Here is a 23,071-nt window from a genome sequence, read left to right as displayed (position 1 = left end):
GCATACATGCATACGTGCATACGTGCATACATGCATACATGCATACATACATACATACATACATAGAAATGAGGAATGAAGAAGAAGGAAGTGAGTTGGCAGGATATTACATCATAATAGGAAGATCTAATAAGGCACACTTTAGTTAACTCTTTCAATACTAAATGTCTATGAGACGGGCTGTCAATATACAGCATGACAATACATACATACACACACACACACACACACGTAACATATTTTTGCTGATAATGAAAAGGAATCTTCATGTTTTAGATGATAGATGTCATATTGTACAATACGTTGGCTTTATGTCCTATGTAGCTAAAATTTTGAAATTACAGGAAGGTATATAAATGCTATAAAATGATTTATATAGCTCGCCTTTTCTTAAAAACATGGAGCAGGGAGATAAAATTGATATGCCCCAGGTGCAGGGGTTTTTTATATGATGCCCTAGCTATCAAATAGTCAATAAGCCCAGGATGAAGAAAAACATACCAATCCTTCCTATAGAAGATATTCTTCAGTGCCAGTTCATGCAGGAGAAATAGAAAGGCTATTTTCCAGGTCCATCATACGCCAAGAGACAAGAATTGTCTGTCAATGTTGGAGAAGTATCAAATGTCAAGTCCAAAACCAAGAATGAACATGGTAAATCTTCCAAACTGAGATATTGTTTTACACCGACAGGCAAAATCTTGTCTTCGTCCCTTTTCTCTCACACATAAAATATCTGGGTGGGTTGCCCCTTAGTCCTTTGGAATGTACCTTTCCCTCCTGCAAAGCACATCCTACTGCATTCTATCACATCAAACATGGACATGGCAAGTGAGTCTGTAATTTCCTCCCATAGCATTGTACCAGTATCTAAATTCCAGACGGTCAGATGTTTTGGTCTGCCCAAAAGCAAAATTAACTTCTTACTTTTAGATTGTGATTTGGACTGAATAATTGAGGAAGGCTAGGATGACAGTGGAATGAGATACTTTAAAAATCATATGGCTGAGGGTGGGCTGCACTATCATTCACCATCATGAAGGTGGTTCAAATCAGGAACATATCTTTTCAAATCATTGCTGTAGCAGGAGATAAAGCACTATAGTTGTTCTTGGTCCCTCTTTATGCTTGGCCTCAAGATCCAACAACCATAGCTATGTGGGGGGCACCTCCCACCTTGCTCTCTTTTTGAAAACAGGGAGGATCTTATGAAACCATGTTAGCCAGTATTTGAGGGGCTGTCACAAGGAAAAGAGGGGTAAACTTATTTTCCACAGCACCAGAAGGCAAGGCAAGAGACAATGGATGGAAACTAATCAAGAAAAGAATTAAGAAAAAACTTTCTAACAGTGATGACAGTTAATTAGAAGTTGCCTTTAGAACTTCCATCATTGGAGGTTTTTAAGAAAAACTGGACAACCATCTATCTGAAATGGTATGATCTCCTGCTAGAACAGCGAGTTGCACTAGAAGACCTCCAAGGTCCCTCAGCCCTATTAAGTTTGAACTATGACAGCAACAATGTCAGAGGATTATGAACAATTAAATAGCAATTTCAGCTCTTCTAGCTTGTGTAGAACATCACTAAGGTTCAGTAAGGTAAGTGTGCCAAGATAAGAACCTCGCGAAGAGCTCTTTCAAACTATTGTTAAGTTTGCAAACCTGAAAAGTAGTTTTTTGTCTAGCTATTAATCGTTTATTGCATTAAATTATACCATCCAACAGATCTGATGCAACCAACCAATTATATCAACCAACAAAAAATTGTTACAGAAAGGGACAAAAAAGGATGCTTTGGTTTTGAATCTGATGACTTACAGAAGTGGATGCTCTCTAATCTTCTCTAATAAAATTGGAAGCCATATAAGATTTGTTTTTCCAGGTCAATCCACCTGCCCTATTTTGAACATCTTTAGTTGTATCTCCACGTATAGATTTTCTGTAGTCAAATCTTGGTATTAGCTGAACATGATCATTCTAAAATCATGCATTTCTGGATACAATAATTATTGACACATCAACAAAAGTTGATGGCGCTAAAGATTACAGTCAGTACATGTAATGTTTGCAAGAATGCAGCAGTTCTAAATATACATATGTTTATAATAGCTACTTATATTATTTAAATATAATATATAAATTAACTTGTTCCTCCTGGCCAATAGCAATAGCATGGTTAGAAAGTTCTTCAGAACTTTACTTCTTTGGCTTTAAAAAAAAATCTTTTGTGCCAATGTAATAAGTTGCAGGCAACAAACCTTGTGTGTAATTCAGTCCTCGAATTATTCAGAAGCAGCATCATGCCTATTCTATACAGAGCTGTGAATTTACACTAACCATTCCCAGCCAATATTCCCTGTAAGCTGCGCTGTGTGCTATAGCGCAAGAGATTGAGACCTCCACACAGCAGTTTTCAATTCCAGTGTAGATTCATAACCGTCTGTGGTAGGTAGATGGTGGGGAGTTGGGGGGGGAGCGGCAAAGGCTTTTCTCCGCCGAATGGCAGTGGCAGAGTCCGCGTCCCCGGCAGGCAAAGAGCCATTTTCTTCAGGGAGCGGCTGGCCCCCTCCGCCACCCTTATTGGCGCCAGTCAATTGCCCTCCAGCAGGAAGGACTTTGTTAGAAAAATAAAGGGGTTATTGGATCAAACTTTGGACACTTGACAACGTAGTTATCATGGTGGCAATGTCCCAGGGTTATGTGAACATCTTTTGGGATCTTCTGCAGACAAGCAACTTCAGGGATTCACTTAATGACTGTGGCAAGAAAGGTGGTAAAGTGAGGCAGAACTCACTTAATAACCATCTTACTCAGGAGATAGAAACATTGGCCTCTATTGGGGTCAGAACAGAAGTCGAGGACTATCTGTCTGACCAGTGCACTCTTTTAGAAGCAGGTCAGGAGTCCATTTTGAAGCTCCACAGAAACATCTAGGGGGGAAGGCAGGTTGTCCTCGACTTACAACAGTTCATTTACTGACCGTTCAAAGTTGCAACGACACTTACGACCTTCGCAGCAGCCCCATGACCCTGTGATCAAAACTTGGCCACCGTTTCATATTTATGATCGTTGCTGTGTCTTGAGGTCACATGACCCCCTTTTGTGACCGTCTCACAAACAAAGACAATGGGGGAGGGGGGACGGAGAAGCCAGATTTACTTAATGACCGGGTTTCTAACCGATCTATGTCCAGGCATGAAAATGTGCCGCTCAGACACTATACTTTTCCGCCCACACCGAAAAATATCAGAGGGAACATTATTCCCAGCCTATAGTTAAGAGATCAGTATACATCCATTTTAAAACTCTAGGTTCCTTTTTAAAGAGATTCTTATTAAAATAAAAGTAATATTATGCCATTGTGCCAAAATGTTTTGAAAATTCAAAAGGTTTTAAAAAGGAATATTAAAACACAATATACTAGGAAACATGTATGAAAAATCCATAATATTAAATAAAATAAAATTAACATTTTAAACAACAAAAATAAAGTCTTTTAAATATTTAAAAATAGAAGATATTGCATGAGAATAAAAATAGCAATTGTGTAAATTCACAGGCAGATGAGGATACTTTAGCAAGCAGGAAAGTTATTCAAGGCATAAATTGGGAAGAAAAGGCATTAGCTATTTTTCATGTAATAAAGCAAATTTGTATTCTGACTACAGAATTTCCCATACTTTTTAATAAGAATGTGCTGTTCTTTTATATTCTGGGATCTTGGAAACTATAATTTGTCATGTATTTATTTAAAAGATTTTTATATTAATTAACAAAGAGAATTTCAATCTTGAAATTAGAAGACAATGCAGCAACTAGTAAAATCCAAATCCAGAAAACTATTTTAAAAATTTGGATCGCAGAGCTCTACTCTAAAGGTGAACAAAACTCTCAGCCTCCCCAACTCCAAGCACTGATTTTTAACTCTAATGGGAGTGCTAGGAGACTTCTCAGCTACACATCAAATGACAACTTTTAAGATGATATTGGGGAAATCAAAGTACAAGCTTTCTAGTAGCACACTGGATTGGATCCTACTAACACATGCTTGGTAGAGCTCTAGTTAGGTGATATTCCACTGGAGATTTTGAGGAGTCAGTTTTGCCTTCACTGTAAAGTGTCCCAACCATTCTGAAAAGGTTGCAGCTTTCAAAAGAGCATGGAACCCGATGTTAAAATTGCCTCCAGGGGCGGAGAGGGGCGGCATACAAATCTAAATAATAATAATAATAATAATAATAATAATAATAATAATAATAATAATAATAATAATGACAGACCTTCAGGAAATCAGTAGAATAGTATCTTGTTTACAGAACAGTAAATTCTGTATCCAACCAGATTTATAGCAGATTAAGCTGGGAACTAGCAATAGCAAATGTATTTAGACTTATATACTGCTTCACAGTGCTTTACAGCCCTCTCTAAGTGGTTTACAGAGTCAGCATATATTACACCCAAAAATCTGGGTTCTCATTTTACCCACCTCGGAAGGATGGAAGTCTGAGTCAACCTTGAGCCTGGTGAGATTTGATCTGCCAAACTGCTGGCAGTTGGTGATCAGAAGAAGTAGCCTGCAGTACTGCACTCTAACCACTCCGCCACCGTGGCTCTAAGGAAAACACCTCCCCACCTCCCACCTCTCCCTCTCTATCATGTTGGAATTAAGTAACAAGAACTTGAAAAATGGTTTCATTGGATGACAGCACCTAGACTGCCTTGGCTGATCTGGAAAAGATAAACAGGGTTGGAACTAGTAACTACTTGATGTAAGCACTTAGAAAAGCCTCCTGGAGGAAGACAATGGCAACCAGAAGAGCACATGGAGGTATATAGGGAGTCCCAGCGACTGAATTTTACTTGAAGGACACTTTATCTTTGGCTCATCAGATTTTACTGAGACCAATTTCAAAAGAGTAGCACTCCAGAAAGGTGATATACATTTGGTGTCACTTGCTTGCATATCACGTAGAGAAGCAACCCAGCCAGAACCATATTTTCTAGAAAAAAATCATTAAAAAGCGGGTGTTTCACTTGGTGAAAGATGAGCCTTCCAGGGCCATCTGCAATAACTGTCACTGATTTCAAAGCGATCAGCATGATAGGATAATTAAAGACTTGCCTCGTTGTTAATATGCATCAGACATATTTTCTGCTGTATATGAAATAAATATAATCAATATATACAATGTGTATACATTGATTATATGTTTGTTTGTTTGTGTGTATGTGTGTTTGTGTGTGTAACATATTTTTGCTGATAATGAAAAGGACGGAGTATGTATGTATGTATGTATGTATGTATGTATGTATGTATGTATTATTGTTGTTGTTGTTGTTGTTGTTGTTATTATTATTTATTGGATTTGTATGCCGCCCCTCTCCGCAGACTTGGGGCGGCTAACAACAATGATAAAAAACAGCATGTAACAATCCAATTAATAAAACAACTAAAAACCAAACATACACACAAACATACCATGCATAACTTGTAATGGCCTAAGGAGAAGGAATATCTTAACTCCCTCATGCCTGGCGATAAAGGTGGGTCTTGAGTAATTTGCGAAAGACAAGGAGAGTGGGGGCCATTCTAATCTCTGGGGGGAGTTGATTCCAGAGGGCCGGGGCCACTACAGAGAAGGCTCTTCCCCTGGGGCCCGCCAAACAACATTGTTTGGTCGACAGGACCCAGAGAAGGCCAACTCTGTGGGACCTTATCGGCTGCTGGGATTCGTGCGGTAGAAGGCGGTTCCGGATGTATTCTGGCCCAATGCCATGTAGGGCTTTAAAGGTCATTACCAACACTTTGAATTGTGACCGGAAACCGATCGGCAGCCAGTGCAGTGTATGTATGTATGTATGTATGTATGTATGTATGTATGTATGTATGTATGTATGTATGTATATGTACAGTATATGTATTCTGGGTATTCTTTTAATAATCTTGCATTAATGTATTACAGTGATTAAGCATATACAGTACCTTACAATTGAGCTTCCTTAGAGCTAGTTCAAATGACAATTCAACATGATTTGTTTTGTATGCTTTTATGTATGCATGTGGGTTGTATGTGCGTATTAGGGTATTATACTTCTTTTTCAATGGATTTGTTTATATTCTACAGCTATTTTAATCAATACTGGCTTCAGCAGGAATTGGCAAGCTACATGCACAAATGAACATATTCTCTTCTTTCTTCAAAATATATCTTCCAGGCCAATGTTTTTTTTAAAGTTATTATAGTATAGAAATACTTCATCTAATATCAGCCAGAGATTTTCCACACATTCATTGTACGAATTGTTTTGTACATTACTCTCAAATGAAATTGATCAATACAAAAGTACAGAAATTAAATCCAAAAATTTAAAAAATGAAAAAATTAATAAACATTATTTTTTTTTAAAAAATCCAAAAATAAAACATTGCTTGAACTAGGTTTTGTGGGTACGTGCCAGCTGATTCACTAGAAATGCCAATCCCATAATTATCTCAGTTGGTAACAACAAAGAAACCATTAAGTGCCATTGTTACCTTCAGCCTTGTGGATAGAAAAAATAAGAATAATTCTATAGCAATGAAGGTTTAATACAGAGATGCTGTGCAGCATATCCACTGCTACCATAACTAATTTATGAGCTGTTTAAGGAGATGCATAGTTTTAATCCGAGAATGTCTCTGCCTCCTCTGTGTTAGAAAAAACTTCAGAAGAGAAGGATTTAGGGGTAGTGATTTCTGACAGTATCAAAATGGGTGAACAGTGCAGTCAGGCGGTAGTGAAAGCAAGTAGGATGCTTGGCTGCATAGCTAGAGGTATAACAAGCAGGAAGAGGGAGATTATGATCCCGCTATATAGAGTGCTGGTGAGACCACATTTGGAATACTGTGTTCAGTTCTGGAGACCTCACCTACAAAAAGATATTGACAAAATTGAACGGGTCCAAAGACGGGCTACAAGAATGGTGGAAGGTCTTAAGCATAAAACGTATCAAGAAAGACTTAATGAACTCAATCTGTATAGTCTGGAGGACAGAAGGAAAAGGGGGGACATGATTGAAACATTTAAATATGTTAAAGGGTTAAATAAGGTCCAGGAGGGAAGTGTTTTTAATAGGAAAGTGAACACAAGAACAAGGGGACACAATCTGAAGTTAGTTGGGGGAAAGATCAAAAGCAACATGAGAAAATATTATTTTACTGAAATAGTAGTAGATCCTTGGAACAAACTTCCAGCAGACGTGGTAGATAAATCCACAGTAACTGAATTTAAACATGCCTGGGATAAATATATATAAATCCTAAGATAAAATACAGAAAATAGTATAAGGGCAGACTAAATGGACCACGAGATCTTTTTCTGCCGTCAGACTTCTATGTTTCTATGTTTCCTGAACCTCTTCTCCATTCCCACCCTCAGCCTTGTTTCAGGAACAATCTATTCACCTAATTCACCTTGGGAAAGTTTAAATTGTCTGCAATAGACACCGCTTTGGTTCCGCAGTTGTGTCTGAAGCTGGCACAATGCAATAAATACTTTCAGTACAGCCACTCACAACCTTGTGCCATCCCAATATATTGAAGCTGAATTTGTACTGTCCCTGTCAGAATGGCCATTGGCAATTTGGCAGAAGGCTGCTTCTCTTTCTTGTTCCTACATCAATACTTTTGTCTGATGGTCTTAAGTGCATTCCCTCCCAATTAATCAGAATTCCCACAGCAACAATTTATTCGGCCACCAGTGACATATCTGCCCTTCACCGGAATGTAATTGATTACTTACACATGAGGAAATGCAGTTGAAGGCATAAAGAGTAGGTTCTTACCAATTGAAACACTGATCTCCTCTAGCTATATTTCAGCCTTAATAAAAAGAAAACATACAATTTTATACATTTTAAACTTAAAATACTTTTAAGTATAAAACTATGCAAAAAAAAAAGGATAGCCCTGAATATTCACAGCTCCATTAATTTACATTAAACACTACCTTAAAAAGAGTAATGAAATTAACAGAAGCTTTAACACTTTAGCCAAACTCCCCGGTGGCAGTATCATCTTTTTAAAGTGTTTCAAGCGAGATGGTGGATTCCCAGCACAAGGAAATTGCCTCAATTTTCCACACATTGAGCACAAGCTAAAATCTAGAAACCAGAAGAACCTAGGGGTGAAGAGCTAAATTAATGGGCCTCATTGCAGCTGTAAGTCAGAAATGTAATCACTGTTTACATCTTCTTAAGCGTTTGGGAAAACTCTTGGTAATTTTGGACCAAGCAAGATTTTGTGGGGTAGCAACCACCTGCATTTGGAGTTTAAAAGGGGATTCGGATAAATTCTCAAGGAATATTCATTTTCAGACATCCCTGATTTTTTGCTAGCAGTGGCTATAGAACTTCCCTAATTATTCTATCCCAAAAAGGATTTAGAATTTCAGACAAAACTGAATTCTACTTCACTAGGCTTTCTAGGTTGTTGTTTTTGTCTACCAGTTTTGTCACCCTGCACTAAGTAATTCCTGACAAATAGGAGAGAAAGGCATTTTTGCTCAGCCCAAGCAAGCATTTATTCACACAGCTGATTCTGATATGTACTGTGTAGCAATAGCACTTAGACTTATATATTGTCACATAGTGCTTTATACTAAAGAGGTATAAGTGCTCTCTAAGAGTTTACAGAGCTAGCATACTGGGTTTTTACTTATTTTTTATTTCAGATGGAAGCATTGAGACTATAGGATGACTAAGTTGGTCAATATCCAATCCACAAAAGAAAAGAGCACTATACTTGTATCAGAGGTATCAAAGGCAAAAAAGTATTAACATATTAGAGAATAGGAGTGGGAGAGGTAGTAATACTTTCTCCAACTGCATGGTCAGGTTATGTCTTACTAATAAAACTCAGTGTCATATATAAGACTTTTTTGTTATAGAGGCAGTCCTTGACTTAGTAATTTATTTATTTATTTGTTTTGTTTTGTCAAGTACGTATTGGTGGTATACAAAGATATAACAATGTTTATATACATGATACTAGTAAGAGAGAAACATTAGGATAGGGGACGGAAGGCACGCTGATGCACTTATTACACTCCTTACTGACCTCTTAGGAATCGGGAGTGGTCAACAGTGGATAGTCTAAAGGTAAAGTTATGGGGGTTAGGTGATGATACTAGAGTCTGGAAGTGAGTTCCATGCATCAACTACTCAGTTACTAAAGTCGTATTTCCTGCAGTCAACTTTAGAGCGGTTTACTTTAAGTCTGTATCTGTTGTGTGCTTGTGTGTTGTTGTGGTTGAAGCTGAAGTAGTTGTTGACAGGATGGACATTGTAGCAGATGAGTTTATGGGCTATGCTTAGGTCGTGTTCAAGGCGACATAGTTCTAAGCTTTCTAAACCTAGTATTGTAAGTTTAGTTGCATAGGGTATTCTGTTGAGAGTGGAGGAGTTCACTAACTGTTCAAATAAGCACTAATAAAACGACTTCCAACTGGTCTCTGAAGTTATGGCTGTTGCAGACTCATGTGACCAAAATATGGGCACTTAGCAGCACACTTAGGCAAACTGGGCAAGCAGGGACATTTCAACTCCACCCATCCAGCTATCTCTCCGCCCACCATCCTTGCCATTTTCCCTGCCATATACAATGGTAATTCTCAGTGAGAGCAGAAGCACTGTGACTAATGTACTATAGAGACCCAGAGCCTTTAGCCATCTCAGCCAGGTGGTGCCATTACCAGCTCTTACTTTAGCCCTAGTGGCTCTGGTGCCACCAAGAAATGCTGCTGACCATGCCATGTCTTCTTCCCAAGGCTGCACAAGCTGTTCTCCAAATCACATGTGCTGTTCTCCAAAGAGTGTGTCCTATTTTCATGAGGATTTAAAAAGCCTTCAAAAACTTCTGAGATCTTCTAATGCTTTGTAGGAATGTGATGCGTGCCATTCTGAAAATGGAGCATCTGCCTTCTCCTCCAATCTGGGGAAGATGGTAGGATTGTGTGGCCAGCAACTGCCTCGCAAAGGACCAGGGTAGCCATGCCTTGAAGGCAGTAGGAACAAGATGACCTGCAGTGGTGGAGCGCAAGTCTCAGAGTGCAGTGAAGGTGGCTGGGCTGGAACGGCTGGGGCTTCCTAGGGCATCTATTTTGTGCCCTGCTGTTCGGTAGCAACTTTGTAACATTTTGTTGGGGCTTCCTGGAATGGCTGGGGCTTCCCAAAATAGCTAATTTGTACTGCCCTGCTGTGCTACAGCTTAGGGCCGTGATGGCAAACATGCCACAAGTGGCACTCAGAGTCCTCTCTGAGGGCATGAAAGCCACCACCCCAGCTCAGCTCCACCATGCATGCCTCCTGCCCACCAGCTGATTATCAGGTCTCTGTTGTGTATGTGTGGGGGATGGAGCACATGCAGAAAACGTGAATGCATGTGTGGGGTGGGTGGTTGCGTTGCACATCCATGCACAGGGATGGGGAAGCAGGTGGGTTACTGCACATGCCTGAGAGGTGGTGGGAGTATGTATGTATGTATGTATGCATCTCTGTCTGTCTGTCTGTCTGTCTGTCTGTCTGTCTGTCTGTCTATCTATCATCTATCTATTTATCTATCTATCTATCTATCTATCTATCTATTTATCTATCTATATCTATCTATCTATCTATCTCTATCATCTACCTATATCTATCTATCTATCTATTTATCATCTATCTATCTATATCTATCTATCTATCTATCTATCTATCTATCTATCTATATCTATCTATCTATCTCTATCATCTACCTATATCTATCTATCTATCTATCTATCTATCTATCTATCTATCTATCTATCTATCTATCTATCATCTATCTATCATCTATCTATCTATCTATTTAGATTTTTATGCTGCCTTAGAACATGTTAGTAATAGCCCTTTTTAATAGAGCCAGCATACTGATCCCAATTGTGATCATGTGTCAAAGGCTACCTGTATTTTGGAAAACTAAAAGGATAGAATTACAGATTATAATTTGAAATTAGCTTTGTTTTAAGGTTTTACAGGTGCCTAAATTTTCTGATTCTCAATGTATAAGAATTTTTACTTACTTACTTGTTTGTTTGTTTGTTTGTTTGATTTTCTTGCTGCCCTTCTCCTTAGACTCAGGGCAGCTTACAACATGTTAGCAATAGTCCTTTTTAACAGAGCCAGCATACTGCCCCCACAATCCGGGTCCTCATTTTACCCACCTAGGAAGGATGGAAGGCTGAGCCGGTGATGAGATTTGAACCACTGACCTACAGATCTACAATCAGCTTCAGTGTCCTGCAGTACTGCACTCTACCTGCTGCACCACCCCGGCTCTATGGGAGTCATACGCACATGCATGGGGATGGGAGAAGCACAAGGGATCATATATGCATGTGTGTGCATGGGAGACTGTGTGCATATATATGCATGTGCGGGCGCAGAGGGACGCACATGCACACTTTCAGCATGCGACAACAAAAAGTTTAGCCACCACTGCCTTATGGGTTTCTTACAGCTGCAGTGTTGACACACCAAGAATCCTGCTAAGCTATGCTGGGGCTGGGCTTCGTGTTGCATATTCTTTCCTGGTCCTTCCTGAGCTTATGCTGAACTGCCGCACCCTCCCTCCCCCAACTCATGCATGGCCTGTATTAGGCCTCCCACGGCCCACCCTCTCACCCACCCCTGCACATTTTATCTGGGACTCTCTCCACTTCTTACTTAATGACCCATGTATCTGGAGTTACAACAGTAACCAGGACTGGCCTGGATTGCCATGGTGATGCAGTCACGTAACATTATGTTTTATGACTACATTGGTTAGTAATGGAAATTCTGATCCCAATTGTGATCATATGTCAAATACTACTTGTATTTTGGAAAACAAGGATAGAATTACAGATTATAATTTGAAATTAGCTTTGTTTTAAGGTTTTACAGGTGCCTAAATTTTCTGATTCTAGATGTATAAGAACTTTTACTTACTTACTTACTTACTTACTTACTTACTTACTTACTTACTTACTTACTTACTTACTTATTTGATTTTCATGCAGCCCTTCTCCTTAGACTCAGGGCAGCTTACAACATGTTAGCAATAGCACTTTTTAACAGAGCCAGCATATTGCCCCCACAATCCAGGTCTTCATTGTACCCACCTCGGAAGGATGGAAGGTTGAGTCAACTTTGAGCCGGTGATGAGATTTGAACCGCTGACTTACAGATCTACAGTCAGCTTCAGTGGCCTGCAGTATTGCACTCTACCTGCTGCGCCACCCCGGCTCTTTTTAGCCATCTACAAATAAATTTGTCCTTTGTTATTTTATCATAGCTCCAAAAATTTGGCTTCTATTCCTTTTGCTGGCAATAAAACTAAATTTAAAAGCATGGATATACACATGCACAAACAGATGATGGCAGATCCACTGTGCCATAAAGTCTTTATATGCTTGTGGACAACGCTTACAATCAATTGAATTGAAAAGTGGGGGTGTTATTCAAAATAAACAGATCAGTGCAGCTTCAAATCTAGGGAATATAATCCTTAGGCATTTTACAATTATACAATGGTATAATTATACAATTTACAATTATCCTTAGGCTTTTTAATACATAGTATTATATCACTGTATAAAGAGAAAAACTAGTAGAAATGTTATGCTATTGTTTATTCATTTGATTTCTACTTATCTTTTGTTCAGGGATTCTCTCATTTTCTCCATCCTGTGGTTGTGCTTAATTGCATTGGGAGTGACTGGCCCAACATCAGCTATTAAGCTTCACTAACTGATGGGTGGTTTTCAACCTGGTTCTTCCCTATGCTAATCCAAAAACTTTACCACAACTTCCTTTTTTCTCATCTACGTGTGCATAATGCTCACTATTTTTCACTTCATTATATGTCTTCAAAATTGTCCTTTTCTTCCCACTTTGCTCAAAGGAATCTCATAATTAAAACAAGGTAGGCAAGTCCTTGAATTCTTTACAGTCTCTTTATCAGCTTAACCATATCAGACATCTGTTTTTTTCTTTATGTAATCAAATATTGTACTTTTGTTTGTTTGCTTGTATCCGTGTATGTAAAATACTAATAAGGGCTGATGTGGCCTGTGTATGGTGTTTGTGTCTCATTAAGGTAATGCATGCATTGTTTCTACACGGTGTCCAGGGGGGAAGCATTTTGAAATTCCCTGACATTTCCCTGTAACTTGCGATCTAATTAAGGCGCAGTCATAAATGATATCATACCAAATGCTTAAGCCATGGAGAAATATTGGTAGATGAGGAAGCAAGTTGTCACCACAGTTATGCTCATTTTTGCTTGACTCTGCCAGGCAGCACAATCTGGTTTTTTTACATGATTTTTCCCTGTCTTTTAAACATTTAAATAGAGTTTTTTCCCCCGATTTATTCAGTTTTTTTCACAAATTCCCTGATATTTCCTGAACTGCTGATTTCCCTGATAATTCCCCAATTTCCCTGTTTTCCAGGTTTGCTGGACACCCTGTTATATGTGTACTGTCTACAACTCCTTTGTGTACTGTCCACAATTCTTTTGTGGACAGCAAAACAGATGAAAACAGCCTGATCCAGGTGGGCATGTACATGTTGTCTCTCAGGGGCCCTATGTGTATGTATGTTGTGGGAAATATAAGGAAAACTGCTGATAGTCTGCCTTAGGTGATATGATTGGAAAGATAGAGGATGCTTACAAAGGAGCAGCTGACAATCTAAACTGAATGCCCAGATATCTGTCCCATTGGATGTGCTGAGAGATATTTTCTAGATTTTTTTTCCTTCTCAGCCCTTGCCTGATAATGCCCATTTTTTAACTTGATATTTTTCTTGCTAACTTCTCCTGGGCATCTTAGTCCCATTCTTTTTTAGTTTCCTGGTAGAAATCCAAACTTGCCTGACAAAAGTTCTGTCTAATTTTCCATTGGGTTGGAAAATAAAAAATAAAAACCAAACCAATCGCCTTGCAGAGATTAAAACGAATTTTAATATTTCACAGTCTGATATTTACACAGCATCTGAAGCAAGTAAAACATAGTCTGTTACAAAAACGTCGAGATAACAAAGTTGAGGGATTCATACAGTCACAGCATGGAGGCCAGGCCACTCCAAAATAGGACAGGGCAAGGCAAAGTTTGGAAGGTGCATCTTCTTGCCCACTACATTCTTCCTGGATACTCCAATCCTTCTAAATTAGTTGGAATTAGATATTGACTTTGGATATTACTTTGCAATTTATATACTTCAAGCCTCATTCCTATATTATATCAACAGAATGTCAGGAATCAAGGTAGCCATAATAGGATACAGATATGGAACATTTTTACAGATGTTCATAAAGTGGAACTGGATTTCAATAGTTAACAAGAAAAATTAATAATGAGTTATGTTAAAAGAACATGTCTACACCGTCATAACTAATTTTTCATTTGCTATGAACTGTTATATGGATCTTAAATATAGTTTTCCACTGGGAAACCAAATTATCAAAATATGACATTAATTTTGCCAGAGGCAATGCTGTTCTATGTCTTTGATTTGCCCTAGCAAGAAAAAAATCTCCAAAACTTTGTCTTAATAAACGAAAGTCAAGCGGATGCTTCTTCAACCCCTAATACAAATAGGAGTGAAATAACTAGGGATTTCAGCATTATTTTAATAAAGAATAGATTATTAAAAACAGTAATTTACCCCTGAGAGGGATTTGTACTCATTACAGTTGTCCTTTACAAGTATTTATTTAATACTAAGTGGTAATTAAACTAACTCAAGTCTCCAAATAAAATTTAAATTCAACCAAGCACAACACAGCAAAGTGAAAGACAATACTTTCCTTGTTCTCAGGGTTTTAATAGAATTTCCCCAACAAATTATCCCTATAACTTTAAAGTTATTAAAGACTTAAAACTATAATAAGCCCAGTTAAAGTAAATGCTGAATTAGACAAAAGAATGGTCATGGAGAATATCTTTTGTAAGAATCAAATAGAAGATATTTCTTTCATCAAGATTCTTGAAACTTTTATTTCTACTCCTATAACCTTGGCAAAGAATCTGGTCTGCTGCCTTGATAAATATTGGAACAACTGCACAATATTTTTTGAAAGGCCAGAGTTAGATTTCTTGGACCCAAATTTTCAAAACCTGTTATCTGTGAAACCAACAAAACCTTGACATAAAAATCATTTGTAAATGTCATAAATTTATGTTGAATCATCCATTTAAGTCTCCAATTCTTTTAGCAATCAACACAGCAAGCTTTGAGACCAAAAAAACCCCCACTAAAAGGAAAGAAAGATTTTTGGCCCATTTTTGGGCCCTTTGGGGCCATTTACAAACTGTGTAATGAAGAATAGTTGACTGAGCAGAAAGGGAAGAAATGCTTTTCTCTCTCTTTCTCCTTACAGATATATCCATGAGATGGAATAAAAATTATGGAACAGAAGGGAGTTGTAACCTCATTCAAGACCCAAAATTGTAGAATTGGTAGCAATTGATTGTTAAATACCTTTGAGGCTGCACTTACTTAATCAGTAGCTGATGCAATATTTCATTTTCAAAAACAAGGAAAAATTTCCAAGATATCTGCCGATATAGGGATACCTGTTCTTTAATCCTTGATATTGTTCTTGCAAAAGGAAACAGACTGCAGCACCATTCCCTAGGCAGATGTACTTGAGGAAGATTAATAAAGTGCCCATAAAAAGTAGCCATCCTATGCCTCAAATGCATTATATCCTGTACCAAGGTAGTCCTCATATTTCCAACGCTGCAGAACATACGAGAAGTATGTTGCACCTGAACAAAAGTCGTATTGTGCCATTTTTGGAACACTGGCCATATCAATGAAGATGACATCTGATAACAGTGGATCTTCCAAGATCTATCGTGTGACCTGTGAACAGAACAGAATATATCAAACAGACTTCTGCCACTTTAACATCTTAGTGTGGATTTATATCTATATCAATATTCTTTGCCAACTAAGGTTACATAATACTAAGGTTCAGTTTGTTAATGAATTAAGGCTATGTATCACTTTGGAATCAAAGGAGAAAAGGTGCTTTGAAACATAACACGGGCACATCTACCAGCACTTTGTTAAACCAAATACTGTATACCTCTATCTATGATTAGACTGTAACTACCAAATGCAGATGCATTGTTCTGGGGAAAGAGCTACTTTTCATAGGACTGCCTGAGTGGTCAGAGACCTTCTGTTAAATCTGAAGAGCCGTTGAGCTCCATTATGAATCAGTGCTCTGGAAGCAAAACTAAAATTAAAAGACAACACATTGTTCCAAGCCAATATTAAGATGCAAAAATTGATTTTTAAGCCAACAACTGTTACAAAGGTTGATGTGACTCAGATGAGTTGCCACCTTAATTTGTTCCTTTATATAGTTTTTACATAAAATACAAGTTATAACATGACTTGTTTCTGATTTAAATTAATTTAATACCAGCTCATTTACTATGTGATTAGAGAGTTGTATGAGTCAGCCCATATATATTTCTATGTGATTGTTAAGCAAGTCAGCATGTTGTGTGAATCCATCTCTCTCATCTTCCAAATGTAGACAAACATTGCAGTTTGCAGAAACAGCCTAATTTAGTGATAACTGCTGTCTTATGCACACAAGGAATGTCTTTAATTACATGCATAGTCACAAAGAGAAGCCATAAAAGAGAACTCAATCAGCTTTAAAAGTGTCCATCAGAATCCAATGAATCAAGAGTCTCAACCAAAAACCCCCAAAAAACAGAACGATCTATTGCAAAAGAGCACGTATAAGATTTATATTGGGGCAACGAAATTTATTCCAAAATGCTTAAATATTAACATTTCTTATAATTTAATGCCCTCAAGCATTTCCAGGCTTCCAATTTTAAGATTATGTTAAGTGACCTTTTTAGCTGGTAAAGTGGAAGGCATTTTAAAAAAAATTAAAATTCCTCTAGCATAGGTACATTAACATTATTCAGTCTGAAAAGAAAACCAGGGCATGCAAGCCTCTCAAAATATTTTAATAGAAATGCATGTGCATTTAACAAGGATGATTAAAATCCCAGAAATAGAAGCTCTTCTTAGTATGATGCTAATGAATTAGGTGAAATTCAATGTTTCCACCTCTGTGATTCCACATGTCCAATTATTACAATAATTAATCCATATCAATGTACCTTAATGTTAAGTCTGACATGGGTGGAAGCTTCAGAGAGTTATAGAGCATACGCCTTCCATAGGACAAGCTCCTCTTATTCAAGCTAGTTCTTATAATCAGACTCCTTTGATTAAAGAAGTATGGATGCCAAGTGAAAAAAATAAACTCCTAAAATGTAAGATTCCTGCACTCCAGAAACTTTTCCTTCTTCTCATCTGCCAATACAAAGAGACTAGTCATAATAGCTCTGTTATCATGGGAGGGAATCAGTGATGGGCTCCTATGGGTACGGTCAGGTATGCAGAACCGGTAGAAAAATTTTGAATTTTTTTTTCTTTTTTTCCCTTCTGGGCTCTGGGTATATTTTTCCTATCACAGTAAAAGAGGTTGAATGTGTATAATTTTAGAAGAGCTGTGCGAGCGTGTGTGTGTACATACATGTACAGTATATATTGGCTGCCGATCAATTTCCGGTCACAATTCAAAGTGTTGGTTATGACCTTTAAAGCCCTTCATGGCACTGGACCAGAATATCTCCGAGACCGCCTTCTGCCGCACGAATCCCAGCGACTGATTAGGTCCCACAGAGTGGGCCTTCTCCGGGTCCCGTCAACTAAACAATGTCGGTTGGCGGGCCCCAGGGGAAGAGCCTTCTCTGTGGCGGCCCCGACTCTCTGGAACCAACTCCCCCCAGAGATTAGAACTGCCCCTACTCTCCCTGCCTTCTGTAAACTCCTTGAAACCCACCTTTGCCGTCAGGCATGGGGGAACTGAAACACCTCCCCCGGGCATGTACAATTTATGCATGGTATGTTTGTGTGTGTGCTTGTTAGTAAATGGGGTTCTTTTTAAACTTTTTAAAATATTTTAAATTTATTTGGTTTTGTTACGATTTGTTATATTTTGCTGTGAGCCGCCCCGAGTCCGCGGAGAGGGGCGGCATACAAATCTAAATAATAAATAAAGTAAATAAATATAGTAGATAATGTATATTTTTGTGCACCTGTGTGTAATATGTATGTACATATATACATAGAATTGAATAGTATATTTTGGACGTTCAGTAATAGTAAATAGATAGGGCAATTGTATCTCTTTGAGGCAAATAGAGTCCAGGCACCCTAACCCTAACCCAAACCCTTGATGTGAGTGATGTCAAGTTGGCCAGTCACATGACCTTTAAGCAGTAATGGGCAGCCAAAATGTTTACTGCCACACTGTGTGTGTGGCTTATTTTGTGAGTGTGACTTGATGATCACATGACTGGGTAGGAATGGCTTGCTGGCCATGTGACCGTGGGAATGGCTTGAATGATCATCACCATGCTAAGCATCAACTGCTAAGTCCTCGACTTACAACCTCACCAGTGTCGCTCTCTGGGGTGACAATTTACTTTGCATTTTTTGTGCTCAGGCTGGATATCTAGGTGAATGGGTGCCGATCAGCTGTTGAGAAAAGAGGGGGAGGAAATGGGCCCCCTGCAACACCTGTCAGTCTTGGTCTCCCTGCTGTTTTCTGAGGAGAAGGAGGAGGATGGGAGGGGGGATGGTCAGCTAGAGCTAGGCACACAGCTTCATTCCCGCCAGTGGAACTGTGTTCCACCCAGTCCTGGCTGCTGCCCACCCCTGCCTTTAAGCCATCCCCAGTCGCATGATTGTCAAGCCACTCCCACCTGGTCACATGGCTGGCAAGCCACACCCACAAAATAAGCCATGCCCAGTGTGGTAGTAAAAAAATTTGCAGCCCTTCACTGGAGGGAGTAATGGTAATGCTATCTACTATTATCCTGTTATTTCTTACTCATTTTACTCTTACTAAGTTGCCCAGTCTATTTCAGGAAAAAACAATTTTTCTATCACTATGGCAAAAAGTCTGATAACAAAAAGCAGAAGCATACTCAGCACCATGAGCTGCCACTTCTATTGTTATTGAGAAACAAACACTGCCAGCACTTTCAATGTAGGGGCCCATATGTGAATGTTGGTCAAACGTGAATGTAAATAAGGAAATAAAGTTTTCACCAGCTACAATCTTGGATGAGTCAGCAAAGCTAGAAATATGCTGGTATTGTGCTACCTTAAATGTTTTAGTGACTTCATTATTATTTTTAAAAATACATAAAAATGTGTTTATGTATTTGTTACCATCATTTTGAGAACCAATCCTTTATACTCTCTATATCAGATAGAAAAGCTGAGGTAAACATTTGTTCCAGTTTTTCAGAAAACACAGAAGTCAATTCCAAGATGCTAGAATAGCACTGCTGGCCAACTTATCAGGTGTTGATATTTGTGGACAGCACAAGGAAAAGCCAACACATCATCTAGAAGTCCCTAATGCAACAAAACATATTTAATGTTTTGTTAATCAAAACCATCCTAAATTTCTTTCAGCTGCTATCCTCCAAATCTTTCCATTCGGCATTAAAAATGTCCTCATTTACCCACAGTTATTGAGATCCAAATTTTCTAATTTGGGGAAATGTATCCGTAGGTCTAGCAGTCTCCAATTATAGTCATTAATCAAGGACCGCACATGATTATGACTTCGCACTTCCTACCAGTTTCTCCTTTGAAGTTGCTTATGAGAAGGTGATAGGGAATGTTGCAAATCAGTATCAGGTGACCATGAAATTACTGTGATGACTGGAGCTTTGAGGACTCTGTAATTACCACTTGTAGTTGCAAGCTTGCACAGTTGCTGAATTATTGGTTACTGAGTCAGAACCACCTGTAAAGCTCAGTTGCTTCAAATTTTAACCTGCTATACAAAACATGTTTGGATACCTATCACTTAACTCCAGTCTTACTCATTCCCTTTTAACAAACTGACAAATCTACATCCATGAAGCTTGAGCACTATATAATATCTGTGGATGACTGTAGAGACTTCAGATATTCCATACCTCATTTACCCATTACAAAGTCCATTCTCATTTATTTCACTAGTGGCCTGGAGATTTCTGCAATGACAGCCATGAGAATTGTGGATACATTTAAATATTCGTATTTAAATTCTCTCCCTGGCCATATGTGCATGCCAAACAAGAGATATATTCATAAGAATAATTTAGCCCATCTACTGCAAAATAGCAAACTAAGAGCATCATAGGGGGAAAAAGAAACATCTATCCATGTGTACACAGCAGAGAACCATAGATAATGTTGGATTATATGCATATTATTTAAATGTTCAGCTCAGCCAATAACAGTGTGGCAGCTTTATCTCATATTTCAAAGACAGAACAAACAGGAGACAATTTGCTTTTAATGTAAAAACTGAATGAAAGACAAATTTAAAATAAACATAGAGGTCTGAAAGCTAAGGTCACATACTAGTGATATGAGCAACAGAAGCAGAATCTGTTTTCTAGATAGAAGTGAGTATTCTGAGAATTCATTTTTATTCATGAAATAAGGGGATGACTATTTCTATATTGCCCATACATCTGAGCACGAATGCAGTGATACTGGATAATTTAAAAATAGGAAACAGTTCTCTGTGAACAGGCAAGGATGCTCAGAGTGTCAATTAGTCCAAATGAGCAGAGGGACTGCTGTGTTTTGCATCCAAGCTTGGGTGAATTCTTATCTGTCTTCCTCGGGTTTCTCATTACTTGGCACTTCTTTCTTGCCCTAGGGAAGTATTGGGTTCTCTATTGTTCCTTCACTTCAGCAATTTCTTTGAAAGCACATGTTCCAAAGCCCAATCAGCTCTGCCAGCTATGAATGGGATGCCCCAATTAATAAAGACTCAGCTACTGTCTGTTGTTTCCAGTGATGGTAACTAATCCTGTGACCTAGAGGCAAGATGAATTTTTGATGGATAGGATTTCACACACACACACACACACACACACACATATATATATATGATTTTTTTTTTGCTGAATTTGAAAATTAAGGGAGACTAGGATAGATCTATTTCGGCCTTATTTTGGCCTCATCAGCTAGCCATACCCACTGGGACTTGAACCTGCAACCTTTGCCTTGCAAGGCAGAGAATTATCCTCTAGGCTACAGTATCCAATCCCTTCAGCTCTGCACCAGGGAAAGGTTACATATTTTTGTGTCGAATCACCCTGGTGTATTGAAGGAACATCACAGCTCCTTATTTGCCTCTCAGCCCAACCCAGGGCCATTTCCAAGGCAGTTAATTTATATATATATATTAGAGAAAATGTGGGTAAGTTGATAATGTGTATTGGATGGAGGTAAGGCAAAAATAGTCCTCATCTTATTTTTTTTGTTGAGGGAATTTAGAAATACGCCACAATTCTGTAACTTTCCTACTTCAAAACTGAGGAAACCACCCACCAGTTTGCAGCAGTTGTGCTGAGAGATTGCTCCAAAAGCCATTGAAATACTGTAGTATAAAAGATCCCAACAAGTTGAAAATAGATCAGATCGTTAGAAAAGTGTTAGAATGTTTAGAATAAATTAGAATGTTTCATTCAAAACACTTCAGGAAAATGCCATGAAGAAGTGAAAATTCTTCGCTGTGTAGGGAAGACGCCTGTCAAAAAAGATGACCATAGGATAAATTTTCTATTCTCAAAACAGTACCTTCAGAACCAAAGTGAACACACATACAACATTGACACTAAAAAAAATAAACTAAAATAACGATGGGAAACAGATAAAGCAAGGTTGATGGAGGGAAGATAGTTGTTTTAGTCATCAAGATTACCTCAGGCAATGGGATCTACACTGATACGCAGTTTTTGGAAAGCATTTCAGCGTGGGTATGTTATCGGCAGAGCAAAAGATAAGAAAGAAAACACTCTGCTGTTTCCCAGAGCAATTCTTGGGGGATGTTTGTGTGTAAAGGAGATGGACGCACAAAGCAGGCAAAGCTTGAAGAATAATTACACTCCACTATATGAACAATGATTACAAAATTATGCAACTGATTAACCATGACATACATGTAATTACTAATGAGTTTGATAAAATTTTAATTATACCTTGTTCTTCAGAGTATTCAGCAAGCCATGAAAATAATAATCATGTAGTTCTCTGTCACAGATGATTGCTCCAACAGGAAGAGCTGTGACAGGATGGAAACCGTTTGGCTGGATTGAGAGGAAAAGAATGGAAAACCTGCTCCTGGGCAAAAATCTTACAGATGCAGCATCTCTCTAGGAACTTCATTGGAATACTGAGTGAACCTCATATGCTCTAGTCAGAGATGCTCCTTCTAAATAGCCATTAGAACTGCAAATCAATTTCTATCAGCTGGATGATGCTTCTTTTAACTAGACAACTGATCTTTTATTATCAGCACCACACTTGTCACTTCTGATTTTGTCACTCTTCTCTGGAATAATAGGAGGACAGATGGGAAGAAATACCTGAACTAAGTGATTTTCAATAGAGAAAAATATTTTCTATTATAAAGGAAAACATATTTAAGCTTTCTTGAACCGACCAAATTTGGGAAATGTTTAGTAAGATTTGTTGTTGAACCTTTTTTGTCATTTTGCGAACAACTTTTGTTTTTCCCCCTTACTTTATTATGTAGCTATGGACTGCCTATGCAAATATCCACAGGACTGTACTAAAATGCACTGTTCATACTACATCAAGATGTTCAACACTAACTTAAGTTTGAACTCTTCATAAAATAGTTGAATGTCTAAATAGCCACAAAAACGATAGTTTAAGTTTGAAAGAAGGGTAGGTTGGAAAATAGGAAATGACTACTGGAGTATGGCCTTTCTCCATATAATCATCCTGTCAACTACAGTGTTTCATTGCTTGTCTGTCATGTGGCTTTTTATATTATTTTATATTTTTACCTCCTGCCACTGCACCAATCACAACAATCCCTCATAGCCAGGCCCAATAGTAGCAATTTACTAATAAAAAGCTAAACTCAAGAAAAAGGGTC

The 23,071-nt window shown here is 38.3% G+C and overlaps 1 protein-coding gene across 4 annotated transcripts in view; it reads right to left on the bottom strand.

The window, feature by feature from the left end:
* Nucleotides 1-13,979: 13,979 nt before the first annotated feature.
* Nucleotides 13,980-23,071, bottom strand: part of TAFA3 (TAFA chemokine like family member 3) — a 112,661-nt gene continuing 103,569 nt past the window's right edge. For all 4 annotated transcript variants that reach the window (XM_070745634.1, XM_070745635.1, XM_070745638.1 and 1 more), the window contains exon 6: nucleotides 13,980-15,909. In XM_070745634.1, the coding sequence (XP_070601735.1) occupies nucleotides 15,898-15,909 (12 nt within the window). In that variant the 3' untranslated portion in view covers nucleotides 13,980-15,897. The remainder of the gene's footprint in view (nucleotides 15,910-23,071) is intronic.

The sequence above is a fragment of the Erythrolamprus reginae genome, chromosome 3 (genome assembly GCF_031021105.1).
Source record: "Erythrolamprus reginae isolate rEryReg1 chromosome 3, rEryReg1.hap1, whole genome shotgun sequence".
NCBI classification, from domain to species: Eukaryota; Metazoa; Chordata; class Lepidosauria; order Squamata; family Dipsadidae; genus Erythrolamprus; species Erythrolamprus reginae.
Note: the sequence above shows the minus strand (reverse complement) of the source record. Positions and strands in the feature narration are given on the sequence as shown.